Source organism: Tauraco erythrolophus, chromosome 22, assembly GCF_009769465.1.
Source record: "Tauraco erythrolophus isolate bTauEry1 chromosome 22, bTauEry1.pri, whole genome shotgun sequence".
In the NCBI taxonomy this organism is placed as follows: Eukaryota; Metazoa; Chordata; class Aves; order Musophagiformes; family Musophagidae; genus Tauraco; species Tauraco erythrolophus.
Window position 1 is genome coordinate 314766 of NC_141486.1, and position 13221 is coordinate 327986.

Genomic DNA, 13221 nt, shown 5'->3' on the forward strand with positions numbered 1-13221 from the left:
GCAGGGTGGAAAGAGCAGTTGAGAGAATTTTGGAGGAACATCCTTTTCCAGGAGAGGCACAACTTGCTTCACACCCTGCCAGACCCCAGTGCCTGCAGCACTGCCCGAGCCCTCGCGACGAGCGTGTGTGAGGTGCTGGGGCTTTGCTGGGGTCACGGGTTACCCTGGGTGGGTGGGGGTTTCTCCTGGGTGGATTTGAGGAGCTGAATAGAGCAGGAAGGGAAGGATGGAGTGAGATTTCAGAAATATGAATTCAAAGGAAGATAGTTTCTGGAGGCAGGTGTCCACCACCACCGGTCTGACTCTGGGGTGGGCTTCCTCTGCGCAGTGCCCGGAGCAGAGACCAGGCACAGCCCCATACCAGTGCCCCAGGTTTGGGTTCGGAGGATTCAGACACCCACCTCCCATCAGCCCCACAGTATGCCATACAATAATTATTACCCAGCTGGCTTGAATTGAATATAATTAACTAATTAACTAAGGTTGAGACCCTGCCTACAAAAGGCAGGCCATTTCCTTTTGGCTGTGGAAGATGCAATGGCATCCTTGGAGCTGCAGCCCAGGTTGGTGAGCAACATCACAGCACCGCAGGGCTGGGAGGTCCCAAAGCTGATCTGGCCCCTGCCTTGGCCCAGCCTGAGCGGTGGATGAGTGGGCTCCAGGGGAGCAGAGGGCTGCTGTCGCAGCAGGGCGAGCAGACCGAAGGTGAGTTGGATGGTGGTGGTGGTTGCAGCCCTCCAAACTTTGGCCACTATCTCTGTGACCAAGTCTCACAGCCTTTCTCCGCCCAACCCCTCATGCCCACGGGATGTGCAGCCTCACACCCTGGTCCTGCCCCTCGGAAGGCACCCAGGAGGGAAAATCCTGGTGGGCTCTGAAAATGCCATCACTTGGGTGAGCTCAGCCCAGGATCAGCCCCGGCTGTTTGCCATCCGCACACCCTGGGATGACACCGAGGGACCACACGCCTGAGTACCCCAGGTTGTCCTCAAACAGCCACATGAAGCTCTGGGGTGATTTTCTGTTTATTTGGCAAAAAGGAGGGACCGTGCCCTGGAGGAGCAGGAGATGTCTCAGAGCCTTGACCACTGAGCTCGGAAGAGGGATGGCGGAGCACCAGCCTGGAGCTTCAGAGCGTGGGTCTTGCATCGCTCGGCAGGAGCATCCCCCAGCCAGCCCGCAGCTCCTAGAGAACAGCCAGGAGAGGTGGGCTGAGTATTCAAGGGGAGGGGGCCAACAGGGAGGGCCTGGCAGGGCTTTCCACTAGGATCAGTGCTTTCTCTTCCAGTTCTCCCCAGCTCTGCAGGGTGAGCCATCTCCAGCGATGGACTTCCAGCTAACCCCTACAGCTGAACGCGTACCGGTGCGGTGGGAAAGCACATGCCTAGCACAGCTTCGAACAGCTCAGCCCCCAGAGCCATTCATGGAGTTGGTGGTGGCCCTCACTGGTGCACCAAGGGGGCAATTTCCAGCTGAGGACGTTGCAAACGCCGCGTTGCACTGCAGCAACTCACCTACACTCCATCGAGGCTGCATCCCTCTGCGAAAATAAAGAGCAAGGCTGAGTCTGGGGCTGTGGTCTGGCTCATCCCATTAAGCACCCAAAATAGACAACCCCGGAATGAACTTGAGCGAGGTGAAAGCCGCGATGTGCCCAGCCCGAGCACTTTCTCCTGCCAGCTCAGACCACAAAGTGGTGGCAGTGATGGGCCGAGCTGGTCCCTGCCAGTACGTCCTGGCTCCCCGTATCGACCGAGCTGGCCCAACACGGTGCTGGGCTGTGCTCACCCTGGCTGGGCGGCATTGCGATCATCTCGTCGGTGAAGCTCTTCTCCCTCGCAAGCTTCTTGAACAGCGCTGTGATTTCAGGGCTCACCTCCTGGGTTCTGCCTAAAGGCACAGACATGAGTTAGCTCCAGGCTGTGGCCTGTCCCTGCAACTCCTGGGCAGCTGGGCAGCACACCCAGGTGAGGACAGGAAGGATGAGGGTCCCTGGGAGAAGGCTGGAGGCAGTGGTGGTGGAGATCCTGGAAAGCAGTGGTGGCCAGGCACAGGAGAGATCCCTCCCAGGGGACAAGATGAAGTGGAGGTCCTGGGACCTGCAGAGTGTCTCCTCTCTTGGCTCCCATCCCCACCATTTCCACCCGCCTTGCAGCAGGACCCCCCCCTCTTCGCCCCATTTCACCAAGAGGCTCACCCGAGGCCATCCAGTCCCAGCACAGTGCAGAAGCCTGAGCCCCAGCCTCCCCTGCCCCACATCTCTGCCCCTTCCGCTGCCCTGCTCCAGCACCGGGCATGAGGTCCCAGCAGGAGGGCAGTGGCAAGGAGGGGGTGTCTCCTGTGCCCCTCTGACTCCTGGCCTCTCAGGACACTGCGAAGCCACCCGACACCTCCGAGCTGCTCTTTCCGGTCAGACCACTGCTGCCTACGCACTGTGGAGCCTCAGCATGTACAGGGTCTTCCCATCCTTCTCTCTGGAGGCAAAGATGACCGCGTACGTCTTGCCGTCGGTGTCCAGCACCCGCATCGTGGAATTGCTTCTCTCTGCAAAAGCACATGGAGGAAAGGGAAAAATTAACTACCTCCCCCCGAGAACTCCCACCCTGCAAAAGGACTGTGAGAGCGTCAATCAGGACGCCAGGGCCAGGTCCACCCAGCATGTCCGTCTTCTGTGTCTTCCCCTCCTCTTTTTTTCCTCTTGCTAAGGCTCCTCTGAAAGCCTGGGGGAGCCCACAGACCACGGCAGAGCAGAGGGACAGGGACGGGCGGATGGTCACTGCAGGCAGCGGAGTAGCCCGGCCAGCATCAGACTAACACTTGGGCTGGGGATGGTGGGAAACCATTCCTGCTTCATCCCTTGGGAACAGCCATCCACAGCCCCATTGCAGAATGAACCTGCTTTTGCCCAGGATTTAAGCTCGATCTGAACTTGATTGGGAAGCTGCTCTGGGATAAGACAGAGGGAGGGAGCAGGGGCTCTACCGCGCTGGAGGGTCACCGGCCTTGGACCAGCAGGTGGTGACCGGCTGCGGAGGGATGTCCCATCCCAGGACCCCAGGAGAGGCAGACAGGCACCCTGAGGGCCATGTCCCCAGGCACAACCTGCTGGTTCAGGCAGGAGTGGTGGGAAGTCCCCCCCACCTCACTCACCAGGGCTGTAGTATTCACCCGGGGTGCCTGTTTGCTTGTAGATCCACTCCGATTTCTTACATCCCTCTGGGCTGTAAAACAGTGAAGGATGCTCCAGCTGGGGTGAAGTGACCCCCCTTTCCCCCCCCCGGGGACACTGGCTCAAACATGGGACTTGTTCAGGAATGAGATGGTTTGGCCAGGGCAGGGATGGGACAGATGCCACCCTTGGAGCAATGGGTGCCTGGGTTGGCAGGGCACAGCGCTGGCACCCGAGGATCGCCCCGTGGGGTGACGTGCTCTGAGCTGGTGGATGAGGCTGGTCTTGCTGGGAAAGCTTTAATTGTTGGGTCCCTTATCATCCTGCTGCATCCCTGCTGGGAGTGCCTCAGCCTTCGTGGTGGGATCGCTCCTGTCTGGTGCTGCCCTGAGCCTGCCCTGAAGAAGGGGTCCCCACAACGCAGCTCTCCCAAGGCCCTGGTTCAAACCATGAGGCTGGTGGCCCTGCCTCACCCCCTACCCTGGTCTTTGGTAGGTGCTGGGTGGAGGGACCTGGCTGGAGACCCACCAGGGAAGGTCCAGGGAGGAGGTCGGTCAGTGAAGCCCATGGAGGAAAGCGCTTCACACTTACGAGGGAATGGCAAAGGAGACGTTCAGGTCACCGTTCCCCAGGACTGCGATGGTGGTCATGGCCATCTTCAGCTCGTCCTTCTTTTGGAGGTAGCTCTCGGAGTCGGAGGCCAGAGCAACGATGTACCATTTCCCTGCAATCTGGCAGCGAGGACAGGCTGTGAGTCCCGAGGAGCAGGCGGGGGCTGTCCCCACCCGGGATCTGCGCCAGGACACCCTCGGCCATGGGAGTCCCCTCCAGGCACCAAAATCCCCGCTGAGACCCCTACGCTGGAGCTGGCTGACTGCCCTCACCCGGGCGTGACAGCAGTGGCTGGGGGGGTCCCCAGCTGTCCCCAGTACCAAAAACACCCCTCCAATCCCCACCCCGGTGACCGGCAACCACGCTCCCACCGTCCCTTCCCCGGGATGCCGTGGGTCACCTTGCTCTCATCCAGCCCTGCAGCCCCGCGGTCCTCAGCCTGTGCGCGCAGCACACAGAGCAGGGCCAGCCCCAGGCTCAGCACCGCGGTCCTCATCTCGCCGCAGCCTCCTCCGGCTTTGCCAGCAGGATGGAGAGCGGTGCCAGGGCTGCTGGCTTTATAGCTCCGTGCTCTGCCCCCCTCCGCCCGCCCCAGCCCTGCTGCGTGCCGCGCGGCACCGCCAGCGCTGCCGGTGTTGGCTTGGGCACGGCGGTGGTGTCGAAAGGCTGAAGTCACCCCTGGGCAAACAGCGTCCGTTTCACGGAAGAGGGAAGTGTTGCAAGGCCGGGAAGGGGCCGAGCCGCAGGGCTGCAGGAGCTGTTGCATCAGTGCTGAAATTTGGGATTTTCCCCGTTTCTTTAGTTCCTTGTGAAAGAACAAAGGGAGCCTTTGTTTCCCGGCCGGCGGCCAGGAGGAGCGGCGTGGTCCTTCCCGGTACGGCCGCAGCAGCACCGGCACCCGGTGACCCGTCACGGAGGGGCTCAGTGACCCATCCCTGTGGCCAGGCTGGCACCTGCCCCTAGGCTGCCCCTGGGATCATGCGCAAACCCGGGTGCCCACACGCTGCTGCTGTGACCGGCCCCCGCCGTGCCCGCACAGGCTCGCCCACCCGCTTCAGGGCACTCCGGCTCCATGAAGCTGGACACGCTTGGAGCAGGGCAGGCAGAGGGGTTGGTGTCACGGTGGGAAGGTCCCCTCCTCCCAGGGTATGATGTCCCCTGTGCCCGGGCTCTGACGGGGTCACAGACCTGAAGGGTCCGGGCTGCTTCCTCACAGCCCCACGCCTGGCTGGGCACCCAGGCACCCCCGTGCCAGGGCAGGGAGCTGGGGGGGGACCAGGGACTGCCCCCACTGCGCAGGAGGTGGAGGAAGGGCGCTGGCTACCCATGGGGCTCATCGCAGTGTGGTCCTGTCTCTCGGTCAGAGGACAGATGGGGGCACCGAGGGGGCCAGGAGACAGGTGTGGGGGTCCCGGTCCTGCCGTGCCTCTGCCCGGGCAGCCACAGCACAGCCCCCTCCCACCTGGGGGGGCCTGAGCAGGGGATGGGGTGTCCTGGGGACGAGCTGTGCACTGGGAGCCAGAGCCCGTGTGGGCAGCGCTGGGCACCCCGACTGCTTAACCCTGCCTGCCCAGCGCTGCCACCCATCCAGCCAGGCTGCGCGACCCCCTCTTCATCCCACCTCGGTCCTCCCCTGCCCCACCGCGCCTGCCCTGTCCTCCACTCCCCACACTGGGCACAGCAAACAATGCAGCAAAGGAGCCCCCAACGCCCCTGGGGTGCTGACCCAGGGGTCCGGGTTGGACCCAGGACCACTGGGCTAAGGGTGCCCGGGGACCTGGCAGCACCCCTGCTCCTGCCAACAAAAAGCACTGAGCTCCGGGGCAGCTTCTGCACTTATTTATTTAGGAGGGCAAGGCGTGATCCTGGCACGGGGCAGGAGGTCTGGCAGAGCCCGTCCAGGCAGGAGGGGAAGGAGCAGCATGGAGGGGGGGAACGGAGTCCAGCTTCCACCAGGTCTGGAGGAGCCACAGCCCTGGCATCAGTCCCTTTCAGCTGCAGGGAGGCCGGACAGACGGATGGACGAGGCGTTAGAGCCGGGGAAAGCAGGTGTGACGCAGAGTCCCGAGGCAGGCGGGGGCTCCTGGTGGGCTGCGAGTGCCCGCTCAGCCCGGGCCATGCCAGGGGGGACACCCGCGTCCACCAGCCATGCTCACCTGGTGGCCTTGGTGCACCCGTCTGTGGGAATCAGAGAGAGGGGTGAGCACGCCACGGGCAGTGCCCTGAGCCCCTGTGCAGCATCCCCAGGCAGAGGGGCCATGAGTGCCGCCCCACGCCTGCCTGGCACTCACCCGACTTGGGCAGGATGGCCAGCATGTCCTCGGTCAGGCCCACGGTGGGGATGAGCTCCTTGAACCTCTGCAGGAGCTGGGGGCTCGCAGCCTCGCCCCTCGCTGCAGCCAGACACCCAGGGCAGGGGCTGGTGAGGGCAGGGGCACCCGGCAGCGAGCCCCACGCTGGGCTCTGGCTCCCGCGGGGCAGCGATGGCACCCCAGGGAAGAGCAAAAGGGAAGCCACGGAGGTGCCAGGTGGACACTGGGCACCCAGCCGCTGCCCTGGACTGGCAGCAAAGGGGCACAAGCCCCTTGGGATGGGTGACCCACCTGCCTGGGGTGGTATGGGGTGGCTGGTGGGGCTGAGGGTCCACAGCCAGGCTGGCACAGGGGGGCTTTGGTTCAAACCGCAATCAGCCAGGGGTATTTTGGGTGCAAGGTTTCATTCACCCCAAAATGAGTTCCCTGGGGGTGTCTGGGTGCCAGCACGCTGGGTGCCAACGTGGTGGCCCACAGCGGAGGCAGAGAGCCCAGCCCCTGCCCCCCACCAGTGCCCGTCCCCCACCCCGGGGAGCTGCGGGTGCCCGTCCCCACTCCCGACACCCACTGAGGAGCTGCAGGGTGGTGGTGGGCTGCCGCCCACTCTGGTGGCTCTGGTGCAGGATGGCGTAGCTGCTGTAGTCGGTCTCCATCACACGCAGGTCCCTCTTCTCTTGTGCTGCTAAAGGATCCCAGACAGTGCCCGGCTGGGCAGTGTGGCACAGCCATGGCACAGCCACAGCAGCACCACAGCACCGCTGCGTCCCGCACCAGGGCTCACAGCTCAGGGCCCAAAGCCCCACATTTGCCCGAGGGGGGTATGAGAAGGGAACCCCTGTGTGATCCAGCAGGGGGGCCAAACCCGCCTCCCGTGGCTCCCCGGGCAAGGCGAGCCGGTGGTGCCCACCCTCCGTTTCAGGGTGTCCATGGCTCTGATCCTCCCTGCCCACACGTACCCATGTAGTGCCCAGCCTGCCCGCTTCGCTGGAAGAGCAGCTCCAACTTCTCGCATCTGTCCGGCCTGGAGAGGGAAAATGGAACCGGCAAATGTGGCTGGATGCCACAAGGGAGGGCAGAGGGGTGGCGGGTGCAGGGGGGAGCCCAGCCTCCCCGGAGGACATGCCAGGGTGCAGGCAGGACCGGGTGCCGCAGGGCAGCGGGTCTGTGGGAGGATGCCCCTCACCCGCGCCTTGGTTGGGGGGGAGTCCCCTGCCCCGAGTGGGACACGGCGAGTGAGACGGGCACTCACAGGGGCCAAAGAAGCTTCATAGCCAGGTCCCCCTCCGGCGTGAAGCTGATGGTGGTGATGGACGACTTCATCCCGTCCTTCATCTTCAGGAACACAGAGCAGTTGGCAACAGCGGCTGTGATATGCCACGTCCCTGTGAACTGTAGCAGGATATTGCCAGCGGGGTTTGGGAAAGCCAGGGGGGACCTGCCACCTGCCAGGGGACCTGCCAGCCTGAGGTGGAGCACCTGCCACCCTCTGTGGGGTCCTGCCAGCCTGCAGTGGGGCACCTGCCGCCCTCTGTGGGGTCCTGCCAGCCTGCAGTGGGGGACATGCTGCCCTCCGTGGGGACCAGCCAGCCTAACATGGGGTCCTGCCACCTGCCTGGTGCAGAACACCCGTGCCAGGAGAATGGGCACAGTGTCTCACCCATGTTCCTTGGGGACATGCCGCATGCTCGGGGGCATCATGGCCCCTGGGAATTTGTGTCCCCACGGTGGGGCTATGGCCACAGCAGGCAGGAGCTGGCTGGGAATAACCCAATTTTGTGCAGGCATCCACAGCCCCCTGGCCGCTGCCCTGGTGCCAGCTCAGGATCAGGATCTGGGGGTGCCTGGGGGTGCCCAGCTGTGCCCGGGGACACAGTGTGGGCACCCTGCCCCAGGCAGCCCCTCCAGCTGGGGCAGGAGCACCCTGTGCCATTACCTTCTCCGCGTCGAAGTCCGGCTGCACGGGGACCTCGGCCCCTGCCCACAGCAGGCAGAGCAGGGCCAGCGCCAGCCTGGGCAGTACCCCCGTCATCCTGCTCCTGGGGTTGGACGTGGGCAGGAGAGGCTGCATAGATCTGCCTCTGCCCGCGCCCACCTTTATAGCCCCTGCCGCTGGCAGCACCCCCCACCCGCCCTCACTTTATGCAACAGGTTGCACAAGAGCGGAGATCACTTGTACCCGTGTTGGGTGACAGACTTGGCCCCTGCCCTCTCTAATTGCCCAGACCCCAATGAATGCAGCCTTGTGCGAGACCAGCCCAGAGCACGTCAGGGACCGGGTGATGCCCCGTGCCCAGTGCTGTACCTGGGAAGGGGTATGAAGGTGCCTCCAGTGCCCCATTCCTGGCTGCTGCCCGCTGGCCCCGGGTCTGGCAGTGCCAGGGCAGATCCTGCAAGGAGGAGGATGGCTGGGCCAGTGTTTTTGTCCAGGGCTGAGCCCCAGCCTGGTGTCCCCCTGAAGGGGTTGCGGCTTCTCAGGCTCTTGGCAGCGGGCACAGACTCCGCTGCCGGAGAGGGTCCAGGCTCATGGCACAGAGAGCAGGTGGGCAACCGGCGCTGAGCCACATCCAACGCTCACAGCCCTCACTCTGCTTCATCTCCATCCCACCCCCATGGTTTTGGAGATGGCCCCCCTGTGACTGCCCATCACCCCATCCCCCCACTGCCAGCCTGCCCTCTGGCAGGGAAACTGAGGCAGGGAGGCCAGCGTAGCCCAGGGTGCCTGAGGGGCAGACAGAAGCGGATCCTCCCAGTGGGTCCCAGCCCTGGGGGCTCCTTCTCCCTGGATGGGGCAGGTTTGGTGGTCGGGCAGCACCATGGCACGGGGTTGCGAGTGCACATGGGGTCCTGTCCTGGCAGCCCCACCCAGGAGTTGGGATCAGCCCTGACCCCCAGCCCAGCCCACCACCACTGGCCGTGCCTCCCCCCCCCCGTCGCCCCACTGGGGTCCCCTCCACAATGATCCAGCAGACAGAGGCGGGGGGACTGGTTTTATATGGGCTTTAATGGGGACGGGGGTACAGGTGTGGGTGCGAAGCTGGGAAGCAAAGGCTGCTGCGGTGCTGGGAGTGCTGGGGATGGGACGGGACAGGGCGGTCACCAGCTCGCGGGGCTCGCGGGGCTCTGGCCGGCAGCAGCTGGTGGCTCTGTCTGGAAGAGATGGGGGGGGGCGGCGAGCACAGCTGAGCTGGGGGGAAATGGGGGGACATTGGCCCCGCCAGCCCTGCAGCGAGTGGGTGGGCACCCATCACTCAGGGCCTGAGGCAACAAACGAGCCACCCCAGGGGACGGAGTGGGGGTCCCCACCAGGGGTAAGGGGGACCCCAGCGAGAGGAGCAGCCAGGGGGGGCTGGGAAGGGGACCGGGGGGTCTGCGGGGTGGAGCGGCTCTGAGCACCCCCATACCCCCCGCAGGGCTGGTGGGAGCCCCAGCGAAGGCAGGACTCACCTAGGCAGCAGCATCTGCCATGCATTTGTCTGCAGCAGGAAGAAAAAGAAAAGTGGAGATCAGCTTCTCCAGGGGCTGGGGACTACCACCCCCCGAGGAACCCCTGCCCCCCTAGGGACCACCATCCCCCGAGAGACCCCTATGGCTGGCACCGTGCCGGCTCTGCAGGAGAGAAGGCAGAGGGTGTCCTCCCTCTCGGCCCCCCGGGGTACCTCACCCCCCGGCCGCTCCCGCCGGCTGCTCTCACCCGTTCGGGGCAGGATGAGGATCTCTTCGTCCGTCAGGCCCTGCTCCTTGGAGAACTGGGTGAACCTCTCCAGGCGCTCGGGACTGAGCTCCTTTGTCCGGCCTGCAGCCGAGAGCAGGGTGAGAGGCAGCCCCCCGGCACCCCCAGCACGGGGTCACGCTGCCCCGCGGCACCCACAGCCCAGCACGGGCCAGCGTCCCCAGGAAGGTGAGCCCAATCCAACCATCCCAGAGGTCACCCCAGCTTGGGAGAGGACACTGCCCTTCTCCGGTGGGAGAGATCCTCCACCGAGGAGGGTGGGAGGCACGGGGGTCCCGGGGCGGACGTACTGTAGAGCAGCACCATGGTGGAGGAGCCGGTGCTCTTGGAGATCTGGGTGGCCACCAAGGCGTACTCGTCGTAGTTGGTCTCCACCACCCGGATGTCGTGCTTGCTGCCCCAGCCTGCGGGGACGGGGAGGGCACGGCTCAGCGCCAGGCACCGAGCCAGCCCCTCCAGCAAGGGCAGGAGGCAGCGGGGCTGATGGGCGCAGAGCTGGGCACTCACGTGGGCTGGTGTAGCTGAACCGCCCCGGCTGCTCCGTCTTGATGTAGAGGCTGTTCCTCTTCTCGCACTGGTCACCCCTGGGTGAGGTGACATCACGAGGACGTCAGAGGGGCCATGGGGGGATGCCCCAGCCCACACCACCCCAGCCCAGGATGCAGGAGCACCCCCTGCTCACCCACCCCTCCCCATGCCCGTACTTGGGGTAGGTGGAGGTGACTTCCAGGTTCCCATCTGCGGTGGCGGAGATGACCGTGGTGCACATCTTCATCACGTGCTTCTTGTCCTTGAACCAGTTGGAGTTGGAGGCCAGGCCGATGCCGTACCATCTCCCCGTGAGCTGCAACCAACCTCCACTCAGTCGCCAGCCAGGCGCGGACCCTGTCTTGCCCCTTGGGTGCCCACCAGCCCCCGCCTGGGCCACCTGCCCCTGCCCTGCCAGCCTGTGCCCCGCAGCACGAGCGCGTCCTAGGGTCCCTGTCCCCCAGTGACCTGCTACAGCTCTTGGTGCCCACCAAACCCAGTGGCCAGGAGAGCCGGCTTTACAACATACCCTTTGCTGCCCATCACTCAGAGTTTACCCTTCCTTTTCGACCCAAGCCCGGGGAGGGGGTGACAGGCTCTGAGATGCCATTTGCATCCAGCCAGGGGCATGAGGAGGGGTCAGGACCCCGGGGCCACCATGGCTCTTCCCAGTCTGGTCCTCAGGGCCACCAGCTCAGGGCACCTGGATGGGAGCGGTCAGCCTCAGAGATGGGCTGTGCACAGACCACCCGGGCAGGACGTGCCATCCCCCATCCTTGCAGGACATACCTCCGTCCCCATCACCTTCCTGGGGTGCCTGTGTCCCCGGGACCCTTCTGGGGGCTCCATGCAGGAGCAGGGCAGAGGCCTGCAGTGTGGCCCCTGGCTCGGTGGGACCCCAGGGCTGTGGGGCCAGGACCCCCACTGTGCAGCCAGGCTGGGGCTGTCCTGCTCAGGGTCCTGCCATCATGGTGGGAGGAAGGGGAGTACAAGCACCCTGAGCATGGAGCATGCCAGCACCCAGGGGCTGGGAGGGCAGCGGGGTGAGTGGGACCCCTGCGCAGCAGCCCTTGGGACCCTGCGCTGGGATGGATGGGGTCCGTGTTGGGAGAGGGGCCCATGGCCCACCTCTGTGCTGCCTCTCAAACTGAACTTGCTTTTCCCAGTTCCCCCTCTAAAATCCCTGTGCATCCACACCACAGCACAGGAGGCAGCCCAGCACCACACCGGCTCCATCCTGCCCCACAGGCTGGAGCCTGGATCCTGCACCCCTTCCGGAGCCATCAAACCCAGGCCCTGGGGGCTCCCCAGGGCTGGGGGGGTGGGGGTCCACCGGCCACCCTGACCCTCCCAGTGCCAGCACCAGCCTGGCCCCAAATCCACCTACAACACCATGGCCACGCACTTTCAGGGCAACGGACCCCCAAAGCACCCCGGACCCCCACGCAGGCGCTGCCGGCAGCGCTGGGTCACCTTGTCCTGCTGGAAGTCGGTTTGCACGGGAACGTCGTCCTGGGCATGCAGTGCCCCAAGCAGGGCCAGCCCCAGGATGCCCAGCAGCATGGCGTGCATGTCTCCCAGCGAGCCGAGCCAAACCGTGCCGAACCGTGCCAAACCGAGCTGAGCCGAGCCGAGCTGAGCCGAGCCGAGCGAGAGGCGCAGGCAGAGCGCTGCAGTGCCGGCGAGCCAGCCAGGCAAATCCCTATTTATGGGCAGGCTGCGCGGTGGCCCCGGGGGGCCAGCCCTGCCTCCCCCCGTCCCGTTATGCAAGCGAGAGCGGGGCCGAGCGGCCAAGCCAAAGGGCAGGCGGGGGAACCTGCAAATGTTTCCCTCCTGTTGACATGACATGTTTGCTTCGGGGTGCCAAACCGCTCCGCAGCAAAAAATCCAGCTCGCAGCCAGCGCGGCGGCTGCTCCGGGGCCGGTGTGGGCAGTGGGGGCTGCCCGCAGGGACGGGCAGGGGGCCAGGAACTGGGGGCCAGGGCTTGCTGGCTGCCCCATCCTTGCTGGACAGCCTCACTCAGACTCAAGAGAGGGGCCCAAGTGAGGTGGAGGGAATATCAAGTGCCTGCCAGGTCCCAATCCAACCCGTGGGACTCGTGGACACCTTTGGGTGCTCCCTCGGGACCCTCCGCCCTGCCCTGACCCAAGTCCCTGCATCACCCGAGGAAGCATCTTGGCGGGCCCCACCACCCATCAGGGTGCATCCCACTGGGGTGCAGCTCCGGTGCACCCTGATGGCGAGCTGGGGGTCTGGGGTGCTGGGGGAGCCAGAGCCCAGCCTCAGGCAGCCCCCATGCCCGGCTCCCTGGGGACCAGCATGCAGCCAGCCAGACCCCCCAGCGCTTCATCCCCCCCATTCCACCCTGCACCCTTGGCCCAGAGGGGCTGGGACATGTCCTCCCCCTTGGTTCGGGGTCACCAGCAGGTGCTGAGCTGCCCCCCCCTTAATTTGTGAACACCCTGAGCACCTGCAGAATGAGGGCCAGGGATGCACACTGGGTGTCATCAGCAGCACCCATGGGCCTGGCACGGTTTGGGCAGGGCTGGCGGTGGGGGGCAGAGCATCACCCTGGCCGCTCTCCCTTGCCAAGGCACTTTACATAAGCAGCCTGTTTTCATAACAGCTGTTTTTTTAACTCTGGCAGCCCCCCTGCCCCCCTGCCCAGCGCATTCCCTTCCCCGCACCCAGCTGCGAGCCCGGCCTGCCCCTGCACACCACGCACCGGCCCCAGCCCCGCGGATTTGTTAAAACAAAACAAAAGCTGAGCTGGGCAGGACCGAGCATCACGAGAGCCCAGCTGGGCCCCCCCCCCACGCTGTGCTGGGCGCTCAGCCTCTGTCTGAGCCCACCCATGGGTGTCCCTGTA

General features: G+C 65.0%; 3 protein-coding genes across 3 annotated transcripts; all 3 read right to left on the reverse strand.

The window, feature by feature from the left end:
* Positions 1 to 1514: 1514 nt before the first annotated feature.
* On the reverse strand, positions 1515 to 4296 carry LCNL1 (lipocalin like 1). Its single transcript, XM_086625240.1, has 6 exons — positions 4182 to 4296; positions 3761 to 3900; positions 3151 to 3221; positions 2434 to 2544; positions 1789 to 1890; positions 1515 to 1540 (listed from the first exon to the last, which is right to left on the reverse strand). The coding sequence occupies exons 1-6, from the start codon at positions 4275 to 4277 to the stop codon at positions 1515 to 1517; spliced, it is 546 nt and encodes a 181-aa protein (XP_086481366.1). The 5' UTR covers positions 4278 to 4296.
* Positions 4297 to 5933: 1637 nt separating this feature from the next.
* LOC147527192 (lipocalin-15-like) lies at positions 5934 to 8122 on the reverse strand. The gene is made up of 6 exons (XM_086625438.1): positions 8027 to 8122; positions 7343 to 7482; positions 7050 to 7114; positions 6662 to 6775; positions 6058 to 6174; positions 5934 to 5959 (listed from the first exon to the last, which is right to left on the reverse strand). The coding sequence occupies exons 1-6, from the start codon at positions 8120 to 8122 to the stop codon at positions 5934 to 5936; spliced, it is 558 nt and encodes a 185-aa protein (XP_086481564.1).
* Positions 8123 to 9537: 1415 nt separating this feature from the next.
* On the reverse strand, positions 9538 to 11923 carry LOC104376472 (lipocalin-like). The gene is made up of 6 exons (XM_086625439.1): positions 11825 to 11923; positions 10528 to 10667; positions 10331 to 10407; positions 10114 to 10227; positions 9785 to 9886; positions 9538 to 9566 (listed from the first exon to the last, which is right to left on the reverse strand). The coding sequence occupies exons 1-6, from the start codon at positions 11921 to 11923 to the stop codon at positions 9538 to 9540; spliced, it is 561 nt and encodes a 186-aa protein (XP_086481565.1).
* Between the last annotated feature and the right edge of the window lie 1298 nt (positions 11924 to 13221).

Excerpts from the sequence above, each read along its gene's own strand:
- LOC147527192 (XM_086625438.1), bottom strand. The coding sequence starts at position 8,122 with ATGACGGGGGTACTGCCCAGGCTGGCGCTGGCCCTGCTCTGCCTGCTG. Across the intron at positions 6,175-6,661 it reads CACCACCCTGCAGCTCCTCA|CGAGGGGCGAGGCTGCGAGC; the intron begins GTGGGTGTCGGG and ends GTCTGGCTGCAG. Across the intron at positions 5,960-6,057 it reads GTCGGGTGAGTGCCAGGCAG|ACGGGTGCACCAAGGCCACC; the intron begins GCGTGGGGCGGC and ends TGATTCCCACAG.
- LCNL1 (XM_086625240.1), bottom strand. The coding sequence starts at position 4,277 with ATGAGGACCGCGGTGCTGAGCCTGGGGCTGGCCCTGCTCTGTGTGCTG. Across the intron at positions 3,222-3,760 it reads GTCTCCTTTGCCATTCCCTC|CCCAGAGGGATGTAAGAAAT; the intron begins GTAAGTGTGAAG and ends ACTGTTTTACAG. Across the intron at positions 1,541-1,788 it reads CGCAATGCCGCCCAGCCAGG|AGGGATGCAGCCTCGATGGA; the intron begins GTGAGCACAGCC and ends TTATTTTCGCAG.
- LOC104376472 (XM_086625439.1), bottom strand. The coding sequence starts at position 11,923 with ATGCACGCCATGCTGCTGGGCATCCTGGGGCTGGCCCTGCTTGGGGCA. Across the intron at positions 10,408-10,527 it reads GTCACCTCCACCTACCCCAA|GGGTGACCAGTGCGAGAAGA; the intron begins GTACGGGCATGG and ends CACCTCACCCAG. Across the intron at positions 9,887-10,113 it reads CACCATGGTGCTGCTCTACA|GCCGGACAAAGGAGCTCAGT; the intron begins GTACGTCCGCCC and ends TCTCGGCTGCAG.